The 21,064-nt window shown below is 37.4% G+C and overlaps 1 protein-coding gene across 5 annotated transcripts in view; it reads left to right on the top strand.

The window, feature by feature from the left end:
* Nucleotides 1-21,064, top strand: part of COL14A1 (collagen type XIV alpha 1 chain) — a 110,107-nt gene that overhangs the window by 83,970 nt on the left and 5,073 nt on the right. For all 5 annotated transcript variants that reach the window (XM_021546489.4, XM_085572481.1, XM_085572482.1 and 2 more), the window contains exons 37-45: nucleotides 3,452-3,505; nucleotides 3,908-4,003; nucleotides 5,251-5,304; nucleotides 5,744-5,797; nucleotides 11,398-11,451; nucleotides 12,323-12,394; nucleotides 14,325-14,360; nucleotides 14,788-14,854; nucleotides 15,359-15,547. In XM_021546489.4, coding sequence (XP_021402164.1) covers nucleotides 3,452-3,505; nucleotides 3,908-4,003; nucleotides 5,251-5,304; nucleotides 5,744-5,797; nucleotides 11,398-11,451; nucleotides 12,323-12,394; nucleotides 14,325-14,360; nucleotides 14,788-14,854; nucleotides 15,359-15,547 — 676 coding nt within the window. The remainder of the gene's footprint in view (nucleotides 1-3,451; nucleotides 3,506-3,907; nucleotides 4,004-5,250; nucleotides 5,305-5,743; nucleotides 5,798-11,397; nucleotides 11,452-12,322; nucleotides 12,395-14,324; nucleotides 14,361-14,787; nucleotides 14,855-15,358; nucleotides 15,548-21,064) is intronic.

The following is a 21,064-nucleotide window of genomic DNA, read 5'->3' on the forward strand; positions in this document are numbered from 1 at the left end:
TCAAGCTCTGGCATAAAAAGCTGGAAAGAAATTCAGGAGGAAATTCACTTAAGAGCTGCATCTTGAACAAGGAGAAAATATTCTGTTCTGCTATTTGAATATAGGTTATTAAACAAGTATGGATTAAAGTTTCATTTCCACATTTTAGCATCTAGTTTGTGTTCTCTAAAAAATTGGATAATTCACATAAAAGTGTCACTTAAATTAAGTAGTTTGACCACATGTCACAGTAAAATGAAAACTGTTTGAAAATTATTTGACTGGAAGGATGTGTATTACTATAGTTCAAAATATATATGAATCAGGAATTGCTAAGGCTTAACCCAGTAGTAAAATAATGTACTTCTATATATTACATTTAGGATTAACCATGTTTTGAATAGCATGGTGCCAGGCAAGAGGAAGCTTAAAATCAAGCAGAAAAATCACTGCCAAGGCAGGGAAATATGTGATTCTGGAACTCAGCCTGTTACAAGTGATTCTTTTTTGCCAGACAGTTAGATGGTAGAGCTTTGCAAAAAAAAAAAAAAAAAAAAAAAAAAAAAAAAAAAAATTAAGTTTAAGTCCAATGAAAAAAGCAGAGCAAAAGGATTAAAGTCAGTGTTCATCTCTGCGCCAACCAAAAGTCAGAAAGTCAGATGTGCTATTGTCTGATCAGGAGTGCTCCAAGTCATTAAAATGTCATGTGACTTTTCTCCAAGCCAAGGATTCTTCTGTTTCAGACATCAGGATCCTACCATGTAGCCAGTTTTAAACATTAGGTTAAAAAAACTCCAAATAAAATGCTTTCATTTGTTTGGGACAGTAAATGTAGAAAGAATTTTTAACCTTTTAGAAAATGCTTCACTTCAGATAAGACAAAAAGTTGTTTAGAGTTAAGATTATCTGGCAATTTTCATCATGGGATACTGCTTTCATGGCTTCACTTTTGGCAGAATTTGATCCTGCTGTCTGGAGTTCCCCACACAAAGTAAAAATGAGATATCACAGAAAACTAATGCCTGCATTTGAAAGAAACACTGCAGAATTGAAGGTGAAGGAGCCAAAATTGTTGAAGGATTGGAGAAGCTTAGCTCTCAAAAATAAAAAAGCTTTCAGTGCTTCATAGGTTTTGACTACTAAAAAGAAATTAGGAGGTGTCTTGGTAACAGTAGATTAAGATCTATTTCTGGGGGAAAGCACTGGCTGCTAAGAAGTTCTTCAAAATAAGGGAAGGAGGCATAACATGAATTTTTTGCCACAGAAAGAAGCACAAAAAAAAAAAATTGAAATTAATCACACAGGCTTAGAAGTGCTGGGGAATAACCACAAAAACAAGTTTATTAAAAAAATAAACATTTTTTAATGTTTAAAAAAAACATAAAAGGGGGCCTCTTCTGTTGCTTTCAACTTAAATAAATGTTCTTCTGGAAACTGTGCTTTTTCCAAGCAAGGTTATTGGGTTCAGAACATGGAGAAGTGTACCAACTTCAGCATGAATCTGAAAGCATATAATTTAATGGCTCAGCATCAGGCTATTTCTGAGCATATAGTCTTAGTAAAAATACAATCCATTTATGAGAACAAAATGGGAGAAAACTGTGACTGTGTTTATGATCAAAAGTTGCAGTTATTGTGCTGAGGAATTTTTTGATCTCAGAGTTAGGAGTAAGGTAGAGGAAAGAGAAAGGACAGCAGATTGGAATGCAGAAATGTATCTGGAATTTTGCAAGTGTCATTTGGAACTTGGTTCCATGGAGAACATGGGATAAGAGTTTAGCATCAGAGCTGGCTGTGGTGGAATGAGTCGTGGCCATAGAGATGTGGGATGGAAGAGAGAAGCCTGAAGGAGCTGGGAGAGGTGGTGGAAAATTGTTCTGTGATCACACATGGGAAGACCATATCATGACACTTTCATTGAAGGGCAAAGAGTACTCTGGGATTTCCAGACATTTCTGTTATTTCTCCTGTTTAAAGTCTCATTGATACTGCATATAAGCATATTTCCCATTCTTAATGCTTTAATTTAACTGCTGTTATTTTTGTAAGTACTTATTGTAGCTTCTAAAGAGTTCTCTTCAGTTATGGTGTCTAGTTGTACAAGGTCCTTTCTGAGTACAATGAATACCTGTAAAGCTCATATTCCAAGAGATTAGGCAATATATTCAGATGGGGGAAGAGGGAAATTTATGTGAAAAAAAAGTTATTTGTGCGTCCTAGAACAGAAAGCACATGTAGATGTTGTTGCAAAGCACATTCATGGCAGCCATCCACAGATGTATGGTACTCCAGTGTCTCAGATGATACTAATAAAAAAGGCAAAAGTTGGTTAATAAATGATGAGCAGATGTAGGCATTGTTGAAGAAAGCAAAAAAGAGAAAAATGTCCAAAAGAGCCCAAAAGAGCATTTTACCTAAGAATAGCTCCAAATTAAACCATGGTGCAGGTCTAGTAGACTCTGGAGTTTTCCTCACTGAAAACTATTCCTAAGTCATTAGAATAGCAGAATTAATTATAGAACAGTTTATGTTGGAAAAGACCTTTGAGATTATTGATTCCAGCCATTATCCCAGTACTGCCACGTCTGTCACTAAACCATGTCCCCAAGTGCCACAGCTATGTTTTTTAAACACCTGTGGGGATGGTGACTCCACCATGCCCCTGGGCAGCCTGTTCTAAAGCTTGACAACACTTTTTGTGAATAAATTTTTCATAATATCCAATGGAAAACTCCCACAGTTCAATTTTAGGCCACTTTCTCTCATCTTGTCACTGTTAGCTGGCAGAAGAGCCTGACCCCCACCTGAGTACAGCCTCCTTCCAGGGAGTTGTAAGGATTGATAAGGTCTCCCCTGAGCCTCCTTTTCTCCAGGCTGAACACCCCCAGCTCCCTCAGCTGCCCCTCACCTGAGTTGTGATCCAGACCCTTCCCCAGCTCTGTTGCCCTTCTTTGGATGTGCCCCAGACCCTCAATGTCCTTCTTGCAGTGAGGGACACAGGATTCGAGGTGTGGCCTCACCAGTGCTGAGTGCAGGGGGACAATCCCTGCCCAGTCCTGCGGGTCACACTGTTTCTGATCCAGGCCAGGATGCCATTGGCCTTTCTGGGAACTCGGTCTTTAACAAAGTGATTTTGGTGAGAACAGACAGATGTGCAGGAGGTTTCAGCAACTGGAAGGGAACCCATGGCCACGTTTCTATCCATATCATAGCCTCCAGTGTTATTTTGATTCTTACGTAGTGTGCATTCTTGGCTCTAAAAAGTAGTCACATCTGTGTTTAAATCTGTTCCTGTGTATGGCCACACTTCAGTATGTTCAGTTTAATGACTCCAGTGGAAGGATATCGACAGGATACTTACTGATTCTTGAACGCTGATTCAGGAACAGGAAGAATCTGTTTGGGCTTCTCAGGATTTCATTTCTGTTTGAGAGTTTTGGTTTTCAGTGAGTCCCATGCTTGTGCTTTACAGGGTGGTCCAGGTGTCAGAGGTGCCAAAGGTCATCGTGGTGATCCAGGTCCAAAGGTACTTTTTATAGAACTTTACATTTGACAGATGCATGGGTTCTTAGTTTATCTCTGCTGCATGGAAACCTTGAAATTAATTCCAGATTGTCTCTGGCGTTTTTGAGGAAAAAACATAGTGAAATGTCATTGGCATTTGCTGTGGCTCTTTCCAAAACAATTACTTTTTCTATTTGTTCCTTGATAAAAGATATAAAATTCAGAATACTGCTTTCACAGCATAAATAATATTTTTTTTTTAGTACTTATAAAGAAACCAGACAGTTTTAAATTGAACCCTAACTGCTCAATCATATTAACTCATATTTCAGATGTTTTTGAATCTATTGGTATTTAATTCTTCAAACAGAAGCTGCCTTTGTCCATATGATAAGAGTTTAACTTATGTCCTGTGCTACTTTAGGGACCAGATGGACCTCGAGGTGAAATTGGTGTTCCTGGACCGCAGGGACCTCCAGGACCACAAGGACCCAGTGGACTTTCTATTCAAGGGCTTCCAGTGAGACTTAAAAAATCAATAGGCTTTTTTCTGTGATCTTTTAAACAGCAAATAGCTTACCTAGACTGAAATAACTTTTGGTGTTGTGACCAGAATCTGAATTTCAATATTTGAGGTGAAATCACAGATGTGGGTTTGACCTCTAGTGAATGCGTGTTCGATGCCAAAATTTCTGTTTTTTTATTTTGAACTGAATTTTCAGTCAGCTGAAAGTATTTGATTGCAGGTTGAATATGACCTGGGTATTATAACTCAAGCCTGGAGTCAAGTGAAAATAAATTGCAGTGGGGGTTGTGACATGGCACTAGACCAAAATGTTAATATTTTCTCTTTTTCTGGCTGTATTGCTCATCACAGATCAGTTCTGACTTGAAAGGTGTACTCAAGCAAGAACACCATATTCTCTGCCAAAATTAAGCAATAATATTCATTACATAATAAAATCTATCATCAGAGGAAGTGATTAGACCTGGACTTTGCAAGGCTGTTATGAAATAAGTCACAGAATTTCATCATAAACAAACATTGTTAGAATAATGAACCAGTGGCACTTACCTTGTTTCATACACCTCTCCAGCAGATGGGTACAAAAAAGCCTAGAAAAGTAGTAATATATACTTTTTCTGCTATTTTTTTCAAATTTACTACATTATAATACAATTTCTTTTTTTTTCCAGCTTATGGGATACTAATGAAAAATACAATGGCTTACCAAATCTGTGTATTTTTTGATTATGTTATCATAGTTAATAATAAGAATACTTTAATTATAAGAGCAGTTATTTCATAGAGAAATTGTTTTTACATCAAAATTAAAGTTTATTTATTATCTAGAAAAGTATATTCTTCTCATGCACATGTACCATAGAAACATGCCTAGTTTCCACAGAAAACCCTTTTTTTCAGCATTATTGGAGATACTGCTGAGGCCTGAAGTGAAAATAATTCCTTTAAAGAGAAAAAGAAAATAGCTACCTTTCTTTTTGTAACATAATGGCTATAGTTTTATCATGATATGATAAAACTATAACGCTTATGGAACCTTTACAGTTAGTTTTATTTTTTATAACTTCTACGTTTGCATTTTTGCAAATAAGAGTCTGTATGTTTACTTTTCAGAAACAAACGTAGTCTATTTTCTTACTGGTTGCTCTGTTTTGTTTTTTTTTTAAGAAGCTGAAGGGAACTATTAAAAATAGAAAAGTAATCATATATTTGGTTTATTATGTGTGATTGTTTATTTGCAGGGGCCACCAGGTGAAAAGGGAGAGAAGGGAGATCTTGGTTTTCCTGGCCTGCAGGTATTCTCTATTGTATATTCTGTCACTTACTAAGTTTGAATGCTGAATTGACATCATTGTGAATTTAGGGCACATTTTCCAAACTTCTGAGAAATGTGTTGTTGGGGTGAATTTGAACAGGGATTTAGAAAGAGGAGGAATCCAGGGTAGGCTGGTGTGCAGTGACCAATTCACTTGGGCTTGAAGAGCTGGTTACTTTCTTGTTTGATGCTGAAATTGTGTCTCTGTAGACTCAACACCTCTGCATTTTAATGATGTGTGTTTCCCCATCTCTCATTTCACAGAAATGCCTTCTTTACTGAATCTCTTCTATGGTGCCACCCATTATTGAGCTCACTGGTTCCATTTATCCAGAACATGCCATGAAGTTTCACTTGAAAACTTAGTTGGATTCTGCTAATTTAATCTCATAATTTTTCTCTCCTTCTATAATGCTTAGGGTGTCCCAGGAGCATCAGGTTCACCAGGAAGAGATGGAGCTCAAGGTCAAAGGGTAAGCTAAAATCAGTCTGTTTTACACGTGTTTTGTTCCTGTTCTGTAAGGGAAATGTTTCCCAACATGGTTGATTTATTTTAATTTATGCCACCTCTGTCCTTTCTGGAGATCATCTCTCTTTGCCAATAGGCACAGGAGGATGGACATCCTTCTGTCTGCTGATCAGAGCTGAGGTGTGTAATGGGAACCCTGCACAATGCCTGTGCTTTATCCATTTGGTAGAAGTAGATGTTACTTGTGTTCAGCACTGCCAGTTAATCTCTTGGCTTATATAATTAAAATTAAATGGTTGTTAAATGGTATATAATTAGTATGCAATCCAATACAATGATCAAAATTTGCTTTCTAGCTAATTAATGAAACAGAGACAACTACAAGGGAATTTAACGTAGAATGTAGAATGAGACCTGCAGAAACAGGTGACATGAAGAAAAGGTGAAAAATAATACCAAAATTTAGTCAACATTATTCTGCTCCTGGTAAAACAACTGCAGATACTTACAGTCTGTCTAGGAGCCAGTAAAAGAAAATTAATTTCCATTTGTGCAGTTAAGCCTATAAGTCCTCTTCTTTGTCTCCTTGGGGAGACTTCTGTTTCATTATAAGTCAGATTCAGGAAAGTTATTGCTAGCATAGTAATACATTTCTGTCTACAGCAGAAGTTCATTATATAACTTTTCATTTCATTTGAGCAAGATTTACATACTCATGATCCTTTTTTTGGAAATGTTAATGTAACTTGAACTACAGAGAAATCTGGGAATTCTTTAATTTTCTGACCTTGGTATAAAAAACCCCAAACCCTGTAGCAAAACATGTATTTGAACTCACTATTATGAATTTAAACATTGGCATATCATTATGACTAGAAGTAATTCCACTGAAGTTACTGTAGAACTTGGACAATAGATAAATGTGGTTTTTTTCTCTAAAAATCAAGAAAAGAAAGGCATTTTCTTAATATAAAGATTTATGCAATATTATCATCAGATGAATAATGTAATTGGAGGAATAACCTTCTAATTTTCAATTAAATTGTATTGAGATATGTAAGTAAATGCATTTTTTCCCTTACTTTATAATACCGTGATGTATTATGGTTTTGCATGTTTTTATGTCTTTTTTTTGACTGCATTGGAATATTTCCCTCTAAATTGCCCAACTTTCATGCCACCTGTTCATCTCCAGGTTAATGAGACCTGGACCCTGATAAACATTTGGGTTTTTGCCATGTTCTGTCTAGTCTTTGTCCTGGACAGGTTGAGATGGTGCTGAACATTGTACAAGTGAGTGCTTTGTGCCTCCTCCCTCTGCATTCCTGATCATCAGGGACATTGAGGTGCCTGCATTTCAAGGAGAAAAGAACTCTGTTTTTATGTTATTCTGTAGCTGACTTCATATTTAGCAGAGGATGCCCTCAGCCATGCATGGAGGCAGAGGTGGTCTAGTTGTCCCACGTGTGGGAGTTACCAGGTTGTTGCAGAGATGAGAAAAGCTGCGGAAAACTAGAGCTGCAAAAGCTTTTTATACAACCTGGAAAAGTCATGTGGTTTTCATTCTGTAGAATACCCCACTGTTGTCTATAAAAAGGTAGGGCAATTACATAAATTGCCTGTTTTTATAGATATGGTAGTAATGCTTTGTTTGTGTGTTCTCTTTCTTTTTGCTATTAATCATGGGAGCTGGATAAACAGCCCAGAGCTCATAAAATTAGTTCTGTTAGCCTGGTATTGTCTCTGTGTGACCCTTAAGAAATGTTGTCCAGCTATATTTATTTCTATGGCAACAAATAATTATCCTATACTGATTTTATGGTGTTGTAACTAATTTGATTCCTGTGAAGTTATGACAACATTGAATTGCTTTTAATTGGTGAAGTTCCAAACTAATTATTTCACTGCAGTCTCTTTGAAGACCCAGCACTTTAAAAAGAGATAATTCTGAAGGGCATAACTTCAGCAGCAAAGGGGAACTGGAAAATTCCTGGAACTAAATTGCCTATTTGTATAATGTTCCTTTTGTTAGGTTTCCTCCTGTTAGCCAAGATGCCAAACTGTTTTGCAAGTACTATACGACTAGAACTGAGATTTTCTGTGTTTTTCTTACCTTAGTTATCCCTTCCTATTTAGTATTTATTTATCTTTAAATATTTTAATTATAGTGCTACTAGTGCTGTAGAATACTTAGGCAGGTTGCTAAATCACACTGATTTTAATGGATGGTAAGCATAGGGCTGATATTTTTTGAGAGATCTCTGAGAACTTTGAACTGGGTATAATGTGATATTAGACTCATGAAGTGCTGAAATGGAGATTTTCTTTCCTTCAGTCCCTGATAATTGGAATAACTTCACTTTTACAGTTTGCTTTCCCATCTTTTTGTTTTGATTTTTAGTGTTCATACTTTCTGATTTGCTTTTTGAAATCAGTTGAGGAAAGGATTTGATTTTCCTTTCTAATGTTGTAGTTCAACACTTAAGCTATAAAATTTCTTTTTTGTATTTCTGAACTTGGTTTTTAGTCCCTAATTTATTTGCTTTTACTTGGGTTTTAGAAAGAAATTGAACATCTTCCCTGCCAGTTATGTGAATTCATAAAAAATTCATTTTCATAATGACATAACCTTTCTATGAAGAAGAAATAAATATAAAAATACTTTGTAAATGTTGAATCAGAATTAAAAAAAGGTTATTTCTGATAATAAAGCAAATATTCTGAATGTGAATATATTTTATACCTGTCTGGTAACCTGTTTAAATCTACATCTCAGACTCCACATGAGGAACAGTCCCCTCCTCTTTCCTCAGCTTCCAGAGCATCAGGAAAGATTTTATTAGTGTAAAACAACTTTTTTGGGTTTTTTTATGTGTGGCTGGAGCTGTGGTTGTTTGGTGTCCTTTCTTGCTGCCCCATATTTGCAGCTAGCAGTACAGGGGGCTTTTAGTAAAGAGAATAGATCATGTTTCTCCACCAGTAGTCCCAAGCATTTCATGTTGAAAGACAGATCTTGAATTGGCAGTCATGTGTCCCAGGCTGCAGGGGTTTTTAAAAGGCTCTACATGAAAGTCTTTCAAGCCTGACTCAGTAGCTTCAGTTAAGTTTTTGCTGGTATCTAGTCCTACTTGAAAAGTCACCTCTCCACAAGGTCCCCCAAACAAATTCCAGCCTACTGAAAGCTCAAGAGTTTATAAGGGGGTCAGCAGCAGTACTGATTTCAGCAGACTTGAGACTTTACCAGTGATGCCATTTGTATTTTGGCAAATAAAATCCCTTCAAAAAATTCTGTCAGAGTTACACTTCTTCTCTAGAAATGATATAAACCTTGAAGACCTACATCCTAGTTCACACATCAAAATCTGTCCTATTCTGCTCTTGGACATGGAGTTCCATGGGAAAGAATCAGTGGCTTTGTGCAGAGTCATTTCAATCCTGGAAGTGACAGAGCTATGTAATTCCTACAGTGTGCTATGTAATTCCTCCAGTCATCCCCCTTGGATTAGAGGTGGTTAAGCAAAGAGGAGAATTCAATAAATGGGAGATTAAATAGCATCTACAAGGCTTCAGTACTCAGAATACAACTTTGTGAATTCTCACTGTGTTTTATTTTCTTCTACATTACACACACCAAAAATTATGGGAGGAAGAGCCAGAAGAAATAAATTCCCACTCTTCCTGCCAATTTCCTGGTACTTACTAATCTCTGCTCTCAGCTCAAAAGTTCAGACTGAGTGTCAGATCCATTCTGGCCATCAGGTGGTCTGAGTAACATCATCTTCAAATGCTGCTGGCAGCACAAACAAATACCTTAGTCTTTTACCAGCATGAGAGAATAGGTATTGCCATACTCTTTCTTGAACAAGGCTTCTATTTGATTTATATATAGCAATTTTCACATCTAGCAAATACAGTAGGAGATGATCTTTTGTGGGCGATACAGACACAATGCCAAGAGAAATAAACCCTAGAAGAATATATAGGAGGTGATTACTGAGCAGCCAGGAATAAAAGCACTGCTCAGAAGAAAGAAATTGTGAAATATATTCCAAGAAAATGTATTTTGAGCATACATAATGCTACTCTTTGACTGGGTTTGGACAAGAGAAAGACATACAGTTTTATTTTTCTTTAGAAGCTTGTGTGAATCCACACTACATCCTAGAAGTCAGTGGAAAGCACTATATTTCCCTCCTCCTAGTTAAATTAAGCCCTTAAAAGGGTCATTTGAGTTTTCATCCTGCTTTGGAACTGAGCAAAAATAAATAGAGGTTTTACATCTTTGCTTTAAAAAGTGAAACATAAACATGAAGGTGTCAGCATCATCTGGCTACAGTGTAGAATATGAAGATATGTCCTTTTCAAATCTAAGGATACCTAGATAACATAATGTGAGTTGACTATGTGGCTTATTTTAGCATTGAAACAGCCATCTACTAGAGTTTTTTAAAAAACTTTTCCAGGTATATGGCAGATAGTATTATTCCACAGCCATTTTTTATGCAATATGATTGCAGATTTGAATAATATTTTCCAAACTGTGCATATAGGATATGTTATATTCATTTCTAAAACCATGGCAGAAACAAAGATTTGGAAAAAAGTAGAAACCAAAAAAGTTGTAAATTTTTCTTCTGAAGCTCCATGATCCTGAGGCCTGGAGCGTTCTTTACTGTGTGCGTCACCATAAACATTTTCAAACATTTCAGCAATAAACCAAACACTTTCCAGCATAAACCACCTTTCAAACTGGTCTTGAGCCATAGGTAAAACCATATATCTCTTGTTCAGGCTGAGTAATAACTGAAGAATTGCCTAATCTCCAAGCTGGTCAGAAACCCAAGCTTTATGGCATGTGGATACAAAATGTGGTTAATACAAATTGGTTAATTTGTAAGAATACTTCGTTAATAGTGTATTTTCTTCTACATCTGGTCAGTCTTTTTTTCTGTGATGTACTGCTTTCCAGTTTCCAAGTTATCTTTAGTTTTTGGCTCTCGTTTCTGGAAGCTCTGAGGCACGTTCATAATGTAAACCACATGAGCATTCCCGCTGCTTCCCGAATCAGGACCTCAGTGATAGCTGGAGCATATGTTCAGCACTGCTGGGCAGGGAGATCCACTCTCTGTTGCCATCTTTCAGCACCTCATCAGTGGGACTGGGAATGCTTGCAACCAGTGAGAACAGATGTAAGAACGTGACCTTGTGCTAGAGAGGTTTGACAGCAAACCCTCGCATTTATTTCCCTCCAGAAGTGTTCTAAGTGAAATTCACTCAGAGGTGAAAATTGCCAGTATGAAGAATTTTGTATTGTTTTTTCTTCAAAAATATTGTGAGACTAGCTGGTTTTTTTTTTTTTTTTTTTAATCTTGGTGACACTATAGCACCTTTTCAGAAAGAAACCTTTCCCAGGCAAATAAGGAATTTTTTTTCCTGAGAGATCACTACCAACAAGTATTAATTTAGGAAAAAAACAAACAACACAACAATAAAGCAAAACAAAACCAAAGAACAAAAGTAAAACATTTCTTCTAGATGAAACAGAACAGATTAATGAAGTACATATAAAAAGCTGATAAAATTGCATTTATTTATCTTTTGTAGGGTTTTCCTGGCAAGGATGGACCCACAGGCCCACAAGGACCTCCTGGTCCAATGGTGAGTATTGCCCATGGAATTTCTTACTGCAAAAATCAGCAGGATTTGGGGGGATTACAGGTCACACTGTTATCTATGCTAGAGTGGATAGAGCAAGGCCAAAGAAAGTTAAAGTTCTCATGATGCACAGTTGGCAGAGAGCTGCTTGTCCAGTGTAATATCTTTCCACTTCTACTTAGCTCAAGAAGAAAATGTCTCCCATGGGAAGGGGAGAGAGATGTTCTGTCGATTGATAGTTTGTTCTTAGTCAAGCAACTTCACTGTAAAGAAGGAATTCCTGCTTTTAACATTTGAAACAAGATTTTCTTTTTGTCAAAAATTCCAATTAGGAATGTTAGCTGAAGGGAACCACCGAGTTTTACTTGTTTTAGAGGCTGGAGGAGAGCACAGGTGCTCTCATAGAATAATCGAGGAAGACAGCAGAGGCTACATCCAACCTCTAGTGCAGGATATATGTTGCCTTCAGAATCAGTTTCAGCCTTCTCAGAGCAGCTAGGCAAAGTTAATGCCTTCTAAATAGATTTTAAAAATTAGAGGAAGCTGCTGGTTGTACAGAGTATTCTCTAAGTCATCTTGTTGTTTTTTACAAATAACATTCTGAGTCATCCCCCCTGAACACAGTATTGACATCCCAGGATTTTGTCCAGTGGATCAGCAATTTCTGCCTGTTCCAGAAAGCAACCCAAGTTATTTTTCTCAAGTGTTTTTCTCAGAGCTGTGCTTATGGTGCTGTTTTTCCTGCAAATTGTATTTATTAGTTTTCTCTCTGGGAATCTTGTCTTTGACTGACAGAACTGTCTGTGCACTTCTCCTCATCAGGACTCATGGATGTTGATTGTCATCACCACAATTTTATTCTTTTTCCACACAGGGCATACCTGGTGCTCCAGGTGTTCCAGGTGTTACTGGAAGTCAGGGGCCACAAGGTGATGTTGGAGCTCCTGTAAGTAAAACCAACTAATATTTCTCTATCTGCTGTTGTGCACTGGTTGTTTTCTGAGCCTGGCTTCACTGTTTGACAGAACTTCTCAATATTTATTGCCTATGATCTGTTTGCAGTTAGTGGCTTAGTTAAACATCATATTGACCTTTCTTTGTTCATTCTTTGTAATTAAATATATTTGTTGATCTTACATACAATGTTTGGAATATAAGAATTAGAGTCAAAACAGAAGATCAAAAACACAACTATGTGAATTTGTAGTCTTTACTTAATTACATTCTCTTTTTTTCCCTTTGCCCTTCCAGTGACTCTCTGGAAATTCAAGTATTTATTAACCTGAATATTTCCAAAATATTATTCTGATTTCCAAACTGTGAAAATAATATATGAATAAAAACCTGTATTTTGAGGTTATTCTGTCTTTAAATCATAACAAAGGACTCATGACTAGAGCTGTTTATATAATCTATATAATTTTTGGGAAATTATATCCTCTATATCTAAAATTGTATTAGGAACCTCCCAATATTAAGTTTATCTCTCAGATATTATTTTTTTATAAATTATTTTAAAAACCCCAGAACAAAACATTTTGACTGAAAGAAAGGAATACAGCTATGAAATTAATATATATTTTACGTAAAAGAAAAATTATAGTGAACTTCTTTGTCTCTGTAAGAGTTCAGACAACATTATGTATTCATATTTTAACATTTGATGACTTTTTTAATTATAAAGATGGTTCAGCTTTTCCCCATCTATTACAGTAGACATTCTATTTCATTTTTAAAGACATCAGAATGGGACAGTGTGGATTTCTGACTCTATTTGTAGAATAGAAAACTTTTTTCCAAAATCCAGTTTGGTTTGGAGATTTAGCCAATGCAAGAATTTTCATTTGGTTAAGTGGAAATGAAATTAAATTGACTGATGATACATAAGCAGAGACAATAATCTAATGCCTAGGTCTGCATAGTTTCTAAGTGTAATAATGGAATATACAAAGGAGATTTGATGAGCTATTGAACTTTTACTATCAATATATAGAATGCTGACTATGCAGTTCCTGTCCAAACACATATTTCCAAATACTGAACAAAATTTTCTAGAGTGTAGATATTCCCGTGAGTCATGCAAGAGCTCTGTTGTTCATGGTTGGACTCTAGTAGTGCAGAAAAAAGCAAGTGGCTGAAAAATTACTGAGCTTTCTATTCCAAAACATAGAGTTATAGAGTTAGAAATAGTCTTCTAGTCTTGTAGGAGTTTCCTCTCTGCAAGGATAGAATAAGCTGTGCTTAGCCACGTATCTGTCAGCAACCACAAGGATCACCAAGTCCAGCTCTCAAGTGACTGGCCCATACAGGCATCAAACCATGGCCTTGGTGCTATTAGCATCAGGCTCTGACCAACAGACCTTTCCTTGTCTGTTGGTCAGAAATATGTAGCCTACCCCAAAAACTGACATTGGTGAAGTTGCAACTGCCCTAGACTATGGTTTCAAATCTATAATCCTCCTCACTATCATTACAGTATTACATTATCCTTAATGTCAAACGTAATTTTCTGTGCAGCTTAATCCCATTGCTTACTCTGTTCATTATGGATGCCGAGTCTCAGTACAGCAAATTTCAGGCTGCTATTTTTGTAAAACTTAGACCTGTTTCAGCCATGTGAAATGCATCATTTCAATTCAATGTGTGGCAAACTCTTGTGAAAGTAATTTTTCCCACGTACTTGCCAAAGGTGAACATTTTGTTGAGTACTGAAATGATAGAAGTGTATTTGTGACTGTCACTTAACCTCCTGAAAGCTTGTTTATTGTTTATTTCTTCTCCCTTTACTATGAATCTGCAAGGCAGACAAAGTTCTGGTGTTAAAAATTTTGAACAGAGCAAAAAGAGAATTAATTTTGTATTGAATCTTTTCATAGGGTCCTCCTGGAGCTAAGGGGGAAAGGGGTGAAAGGGTAAGTCTGTGTTCATGTTAGCTGTGGGTTTTTCTTCCTGCCTGGCCTTCTGTCTCATAAAGAGCTTTTCCCAAAAATGTATGTTTCTGTTTACAGGCACAGTAGTTTTCTCTTTGCAATTAAGCAAACTTTCCTTCTTTTCCAGACATGGTCTTTTTTATAGCTACATTAATGTTTTGAAGGTGGGAAGTATGTGGCAGTAAGCATGCCTCCAAATCCCTCATTAGGGTTATCTTTTCAGACCTCTGATTGCTGGCCAAAAAGAGAAATGGAAGCCAATGAAATCACAAAATTTCTTTGGCTTTACTTTCTCATCTGTGAGGATGTAATGTCTCAGCAATAATAAATATCTTTCTTTGCTCAAAGTGCTGTCAGCACAGAACTGACTCAAGAAAAGTTGCATGACTCTGCTGCTGTTGTTATCCAGGGCGATCTCCAGTCCCAAGCAATGGTCCGGGCTGTTGCTCGTCAAGTGTGTGAGCAGCTCATCCAAGGCAAGTAAATAGTCCATATGCTCCTCTCTCTAGAATGGATTTTTCTGCCACAGTTAATTACAAATATGACATTTTTCAAAATATCCAAGGGTATCTGTTTGTTTTAGACTAGACAGTTGAGATTTATGTTTCAACTAGATTTATGTTCAACTGGATTTATGTCCAGCTAGTGCTGATTAGCATCAGCCTTCTGAAAAAAAAAAGCTGGAATTGTCTCCAAGCTATTACAGTATACAGAAGCTTCTGCTGCACCAATTTAAAATTTTTATAGACATAAAATACAGATGCCTCCCAAACCCTTACTGAAGTAAGAAAATAAAATCCTGCACAATTGTTCTTCCAGTTTTTGTGCCCTCCCTAACCTACTACTTCTTCCCTAGTAGTACACAACTTTCCAAAGCATGACAGACCACAGCCTTGAGAACCTCCTAGTATTCTGCTGAAACTGTGCGGAACCAGATTTTCCACTGCTACTTGAAAATGACAACTTTTTATTCCTGACAGGTCATATGGCAAGATATAACTCGATTCTGAACCAGATTCCAAGCCAGTCTGTCTCAACACGAACCATCGCGGGACCTCCTGGTGAGCCAGGTCGGCCAGGGGCTCCAGGGCCACAGGGTGAGCAAGGATCACCAGGCATGCAAGGGTTTCCAGGAAGCCCTGGTCAGCCAGGAAGACCAGGAGAAAGAGGTAGGCTTCATTCTTCACAAACACAAAATTATACCTCCCTTTCCTGATACATTCTAACAACTTTTGTCTCCCGTCTAAATGTGAAAGCAACATTTTCTCATTAATTAATTGGTGAGCTTAACACAGACCATAATGAAGGCTTTGGAGACTCTGTCATGAAAATCATGCAGGCTTTGCCAAGTGTGTTTTGGCAGGATCAAACAGAGGTTTAATGTTTAAACTGCTGAAGATTGGTGGAATCTAATTGTGCACATCCCATCACATCATGTTTCTTCTTAGTAAGACTCTAAAGTGAGCGTAATCTCTAAATGTATATGCAAAAGAGCAACTGAAGAGAGTCAGATGCAAAATTGATGTGTATGTTGGGGAAATGCTGAGCTTTTCTGATAACTTCAAATGTGTCAGTCTAGGAATTTCTGAGTCATGATCACCTGAAAGAAGCAAGATTGATAAAAAGAGAGAAAAATTCCTACTTTGAGGGGCTTGGAGAATCAAGAAGAGGAAATGGTGAGGTCAGAGAGAAGTAATACATTTAACATTTACAAGAATTATCTTCTGTATTCTCATGTGCAGGCTAGATCCCATTCTCCTTTCCTCCATGAGCATTGTCTAATAATGAAACAAGCTCCATGTTTGATTCACTCTCTTTCTGTGCACCCCTGGCTATCTTTTGTGTCCCAGAGTAGCACTAACCTCAGGACATAATACTGAGTAGATCTATAATTGTGAAAGTGCTTTAAAGAACATCACATGAGGAGGTGACCAAAAACCCAAGAGACAAATGTGATATTCAGAAGCAGTGAATTGGTGTTGCTGTTACAAAATATGCTAACTGGGATTTTAAAAATTAACTGCTGTGAAGACTATTCAGGAATTTAATAGTTCCAGTTCACAGTAGCTATTATAACCATAGTTAACTAAATACTTTTTAAATAGAAAGTCTTTTGAGTGAACTTGTGAGTCTTGCCCTCAAGACTGTAAATCTCATTACCATTTTGAAAAAAAAAAGGAAGGTTTCAGGTGCTGACCCTTCAGTCCTGCTGTTGCCTGCTCCAGCTGAGCAAAAAACAGGCACTGTCCAGAAAGGAGGAGGAATGAGGTAGTGTGAGACAAGTAGAAAAGAAGATTGGAAGAGACAGCAATTGAGGAACTGACACTAAAAAGGGTGATCTGGACACAGTGAATACAGATTTCAGGATATTTGATTCCACACTAGCATATTTTAAATATTTCCCTTCTTTCTGGGAAGAGAATTTTCAAGCTAGGACTTTGGGAAAGGGAAAACCAAAATGCCGGGCTACAAAAAAGGAACATATCCAACATTTAGCCTGTACTTTTTTGTATTTGCTGTGCTGATGTCCAGACATGCATATTGTGGGATCACAGACTGATTAGATACAGTCATTTAAATGAAACATCATGTGGGTTGGCCCACTGCAGACAATATGAATGTTTGGAAAGCAGCATTGGCAATAGAGCGCAGAAAGGGTAAAAAGACATGAAAAAGAATATTGCCCCTTCCCTCTCTATATGGATAACTGATGTTAGAAGGAACTGATTTTGGCAGGTAGTGCTTGTGGGGAGTTTTATACTTGGTAGAGAGAAAGCTCTAATCAAGCATCTTTCAGAACTGCAGTCAGATTTTCATAAAATGTGATACCAAATGTTGGGAGTGTTCTACAATATTTTCAGTTTAAAATGAAGTTGTTTCAAGAATCAAGAATCCATGCGTAAACTTTAAGACAAAATAATTGTCTAATTTATTTGGAGTTAAAATAGATTTTAGGACATTCATGTAACTGGAGCCTTAAAAAGAATCTGAAAGAAACAGGAAGGAGCTCCTTTAGAAATGAGATGAAAGCATATAATAATTTATTGCTTCTTGAGGTTTTAATTTCTTCAGAAACTACTAAACTTTCAGACTGATGTGTGTTTGATGCAGTAGGACTTTACTGAGCAGAAAGATATATTTTGCTACAGACTCATGGTGTTTCTGAATAAATTTCTAAGGAATTGCTTTAAGCCAACCCCAAAATGCAAAAATTAAAATTTAAATTTATTTAACCAGCTTGTGGAGAATGATTGGAAGTTTTTCATGGATTCCCAATTCTTGCTTGATTTGACATGTCATACATGGAAGCAGCAGATTAAATTGCTCAGCTTCTGGATGGAAGGGTTTTTAAGTTTCCAGTGACGACAGAGAGGAGAGTAAATGGAGTCAGACTCCATCCCTTGCTATGTTCTGGAGCATTGTTTTCATTTAACTTGTTCGGCAAACACAATGTTTCATCCCGTCCTGAAGATCTCCAGCCAGCCACCTGGAAGTCTTTATGTAAAATGTGTTCCATTAATGTCATCAGCATTTTGGTTGCATATGAAGCCGATTTAATGTTCAAGCCCAGTGCCAGATTTGCAACTCTGAAAGTCAAGTTGTGCATTTAAGTTCAGGAAATTCCCTGCAGCCGAGTGTGCTAAGAAGTAATAGTCATTAGAAGGAAAAACCACTGGTTTGCTTATCTAGTAGTGCTGCTTTCCCCCCCTCAAACCGTTGGAATTGCTACAAGAGCCTGTTACGAGCTCTGAGCTGAGTGGCATGGTTCTGGTGGAGTGGGAAGAAGGCCAGATGTTTCTTTCAGCTCACCTCTCTTGCCTACCACCTTTTCAAGCCCAATCTATAAGAAGGGGGCACTTCATAAAGCAGCATGTGGAACTGTCTAGAAATGGTGCACCACAGAGACCTTTACTGGAAATGTCAGCAGTGGGAGACATCAGTGAACTTCCCTGCTAACTTGCCTGGCTAACAGCTTCTTTTCCCTTGTTTATGTTGTCACTCTGCCAAGCATTAATCAGAGGCTTTGGAAAGAGACATGGATTGAGTGTATGGAGCTCTGTTAGAAACCTCCACTTGAACTTCTATGTCCATGATGTCCCATTCCTGGATGGGATTCCCCTTAGTAGTAGCACATTGAGCTGGTCTTTCCAAGAAAGACCACCTCAGTGAGAAAGGACAAGTCATTCCCTCGCCAGATTCAGTTCTCAGTGTCTGTTGCCAGCTGAGAGGCCACATTGTATTACCAGGCCCCTACAGCATATAATCCCAGATAAATCACTACAATTTTGCTCTTTGCTTATTTGCATAAGTATAGGAGTTTGGAAGAAAAAACAAACACTGATTATTCACAGCCCTTATCTCTATTTTAATTTTAACTAGCTCACAGCATTGGTTTCTATCTTCCTTTCAGCTAGTTTGAACATATTTTGTTTTGTTTTTGTTTATGATCTGGGACTTAAACAACTAGTGCCTGACTTCTGAGTGCCCAGGAGGTAGTTGCATCTCTGCAAAATGGTACAGAAACCAAAAGAATCAACATGTTGTTTTCTTCTTTTTGGTTTCTAGTTATTTTTGTAATATATGGGTAGTTTTCTCAACTTTGTGGAAAAATGGAAAAGCCATAGTAAAAATTATTCTGAGGCACTGCTAACTTTCAGATGCTGTGAAAGTGCAGCTCTTCTACTACTGAATGGACTTCAGCTCTTATGTGGTCTAAAGTGGTGAATAAAACTTACAGCTACTCAGCCCATCCCCACTATGATTAAAATACAATAAATACCTAAGCTGTCACTGGGAAAGTTACTGTTCTCAAGCACAGCTTCATCCTTATTTACTTCCTGGCTTCATATGAAAGAGCCAGTTAAACATGTGTTATCAAAAGACACGTTTACAGCTGTGATGGCAAAATTTCAGTGGAATTAAATGGAACTTTTCCCAGTTTCATCAACTAAATATTTTAATTTCCAGTTTTAGCTTCATCTGTATTAGAAAAGAAAAAAAATCACAACCATGTGTTATTTTACACTATGCTCACAGCTGAACATCTTGAAAAGAGGACATTTTTGGTATAGTTTAATTTTTCTTAAGTGCATAGTTCTCACAGGACAGTATTTTCTTGAAGACAAAACAGGTAAAGAACACCTGAGATTTCCATTTGTGCAGATACCATGGAAATTTATTTTTCTTTGCTAGAGAACATGTTCATGAGTTTGGTGTTTTCAATAACTGATGCTATCAGTTATTTTTAATGAAGGGCTGGAAATAATTGATTTCACTTGCTTGTGATCTCCATGGGGCTGAACTGAAGACGTGTATTTTGGATGGGGACAAGACGTAAAGCCATGGTTATGAGGGGGGAGACAGTTTGATGTTATTGCTGAAGCATGTCCAGAGCACAGATATGAAAGCAGTTCCTGGGATCCGAAGGCATTCGTAACTCAAATGGCAGTTTGGATACACACACTTTCGTTCTAGGGCAATTAACCATTGCAGCAACCCACAATGCAGTAACCCACAAGAGTGATGGCTTGTTTGCTTGACTTTCTGTGAGCCATGCTCTGCTAGCACCAAATATGACTTGGGTCAATTTTGAATATTCTGCCATTTATCAGGAGTGAACCAAGAGGTCTGTGAGTCTCTTAAGTCCCTTAGGGAAGCTCATGGCTTTAACTCATGAGCATTTTGCCTTAAGAGTAGGATATTTTTGCCTCAGTGTTTATGTTCTCTTTAACTTGGATAAACTTTACTGGAAATCAGACTAAAAGAAACCTGATGCAGACTTTTATCTTGGCCTTCAGTGTTTGCTTTCGAAGAAGGTTTGCCCTGCACAAGATATTCATCATTTATTCTAGAATAAATGTTTTCTTCTTAGCCTGAGTAGATTCATTCCATGTTTAGCATTTCTTACTGACATTTTATCCTGTGAACATCACATATGAGTGTGTAGTTTTATGTGTTAATAATTATAATTGAGTGCATGGCAGGCTGTGATTTCAAAACATTGTGGCTGTTGCCTTTGAAGTCACCAAGTAATGTTATCATGCAGTAGGATAAGCAATGGTCCTTGTACTAAACAGCTGTGTAGATTGCAGATGGTTGTAATGGGTCAATCTTCTAAGGAAAAAAGCAATTCACACAAACAGATTTTACCTTTTGCAAAGGGCAAACCTTTCCTTGCAGGTCCTCTGTGGTGAGAGTTAATTTGGATTGTAACATTTACCTTATTACAAGGCCTGCAGCACAGACAGAGAATTGCAATAGATGAGTTTCTGCATATGTTTGAAGCAAGCCAGGGCTAAGCAAATTTCAAGCATGTGGAAAAAACCACCACCACCCTTCCCTCAAAATTATACAACTGAAGGAAATAAAAGGCAAAAAAGCAAAACAAACAGGCAATGCCTTAACTATGCCAGGACAGTGACAAAGAACCTTGTAGAGGTAAGGTAAAAAGGTCTTCCATGATTTGGTTAAAAATGATGTGCTCACTGTGGATTTACTGGTTGCAGTGGTGTAACTTGTGTTTTCCATGTCGTTGGGCCAGACATTATGTTGCCCTGGAAGCCTCTTGCTCCTGCAGAAGACCCAGAACTCTTCCACAGATGCTGAATCCACTTCAGTTCAGCAGACTCGTATTTGATAAACTTGTGCGAGCAATTCTTTGCCACTGAGGGGTTTTAATTACAATT

This window comes from Lonchura striata, chromosome 2 (assembly GCF_050655825.1).
Source record: "Lonchura striata isolate lonStrDom1 chromosome 2, ASM5065582v1, whole genome shotgun sequence".
Lineage (NCBI taxonomy): Eukaryota > Metazoa > Chordata > Aves > Passeriformes > Estrildidae > Lonchura > Lonchura striata.